This window comes from Cyprinodon variegatus, unplaced genomic scaffold (genome assembly GCF_000732505.1).
Source record: "Cyprinodon variegatus isolate N-32 unplaced genomic scaffold, C_variegatus-1.0 Scaffold1174, whole genome shotgun sequence".
NCBI lineage: Eukaryota > Metazoa > Chordata > Actinopteri > Cyprinodontiformes > Cyprinodontidae > Cyprinodon > Cyprinodon variegatus.
The window spans coordinates 192,971-194,634 of record NW_015151627.1 but is presented as its reverse complement, the minus strand read 5'-3'; the positions used below and the strand labels follow the sequence as shown (position 1 = coordinate 194,634).

The 1,664-nt window shown below is 44.4% G+C and overlaps 1 protein-coding gene across 1 annotated transcript in view; it reads right to left on the bottom strand.

The window, feature by feature from the left end:
* vps37b (vacuolar protein sorting 37 homolog B (S. cerevisiae)) overlaps positions 1-1,300 on the bottom strand; it is a 27,289-nt gene extending 25,989 nt beyond the window's left edge. The window contains exon 1 of the mRNA XM_015401024.1: positions 1,123-1,300. Coding sequence (XP_015256510.1) covers positions 1,123-1,227 — 105 coding nt within the window. The 5' untranslated portion in view covers positions 1,228-1,300. The remainder of the gene's footprint in view (positions 1-1,122) is intronic.
* Positions 1,301-1,664: the final 364 nt, after the last annotated feature.

The window sequence follows — 1,664 nt, the reverse complement described above, 5'->3', positions numbered from 1 at the left end:
CGACCCCTGCTGTAGACCGACCCCTGCTGTAGACCGACCCTGCTGTAGACCAACCTACGCAGCCAGGTTAACTGGAATCGCTCTGACCCAAACATTTAATGGTTCCACTTCAGACCGACCCCTGCTGTAGACCGACCCCAGCAGTCAGGTTAACCAGACCCGCTGTGACCCAAACAGCAGACCTCACCCTGATGGCAACAGGAGGATTGCTTGGACGGCAGCAATTGTTGCCCAACATAGTTCAGGTTTTCTGAGCTTCCGTTTTCTATGCTGGTGTATATTAAACCCGTTTGGACAGTCACGTGGCTTCAGTTCAATCCAGACTCAAATTACTTTAATAAAAACATTAGAAAGAGAGAAAAGAAGCTGTCGTCATGGTAACGCTCTCCAATAACCTGCAGCCCATAGTTAAAATTACTGCAGGTAGAAAAATAAACCCTGAACCATCTAATTAAAACTATTATAACCTAAAATTTAAGGATAACTTTGATTATGAAATATATGGATTCATTCATATATCTAAATATATGTTTGTTTTTTTACAATCTATAATTCCATGCCCTATAAACATGTTTAAATGATTAATAAACTTCTAATCCAGAGATGTATTGATGGATGGTGGATCTCTGGCCTCCTTCCTGACTGTTCATCGGGGTTAAAGGTTCTGAGGTTCGGCTGTTGGACCGGAACGGGTCGGTTGGACCCGCAGCTCTACCTGTGAATCATGATGAGGTGTAGCTGAAGCGAAGCTAACAGCTAATGCTACCACTTTACCACTTATTATCAATTAGCACCATTTAATCTGGAGAAGAGATTAAAATGGTTCCGCTGATAACAGTCAGACCGGCGGTGGAAAAAAAAACAACTTCCAGCTGGGAATCTTCAGTTCAAACTTAAACAATGGCTCCTCAGACAGCTTTAATAGTCATTTTCAGTCGGCTGATATTTTTATATTTTCATTTTTAAACAGAATCGGTGATTTCGGGCTGTTTCCGTGTCTGTGTCCAGGCTGCGCTGGGAAAAACAAACCAACAAAGGCTGAAAGGGAAGAAGGAAAAAAACAGACGGAGAAAAAAAGAAAGGAAGCAGCAGCAGCTAACCCAGCGCGCGGCTGTAGCTCACCTCCTCCATCTCCTGGACCATTTTGGACATTTTCTCGTCGTCCTCCAGGAACTCGTTGAGCTGAGTCATGGTGTAGCCGCTGAACTTGGTGGAGAAGCTGGACATTTTGGCTGCTGCTGCTGTGTTTGTCGTCGCTCTGCGCCCTCTTCTCGCCTCGCAGACTGTGACAGCTGACTGCGCCTCCTTAACAGGAAGTACAGGCCCCGTGGTGCATTCACGTTCGCTCAGAAAAAACGGAACTACTGGACTCTGATCAGAACCGGAATGTTTTTATGGTTTGGCGTGGCAGCGCTCTGAGTGGGTAGTGATAAAACTCAAAAGCAGGCATAGTGACAGCTTTATGCCTACCTCAGCATCCCTGCTGTATGTAATTGAATCACTTTGTCCGGATTCTTGTGGTCTTTGTTCTACTTTACAATTGCTAAAAAATGTAAAAACTCATTTTAGATAAAGTACCCCGCCTCTCGCCCGTAGAAGGCACTGTCAGATAATGGATGGATGGATTTTTTTATAAAGCTTATAGTTAGAGTGGCTCAGGTTAT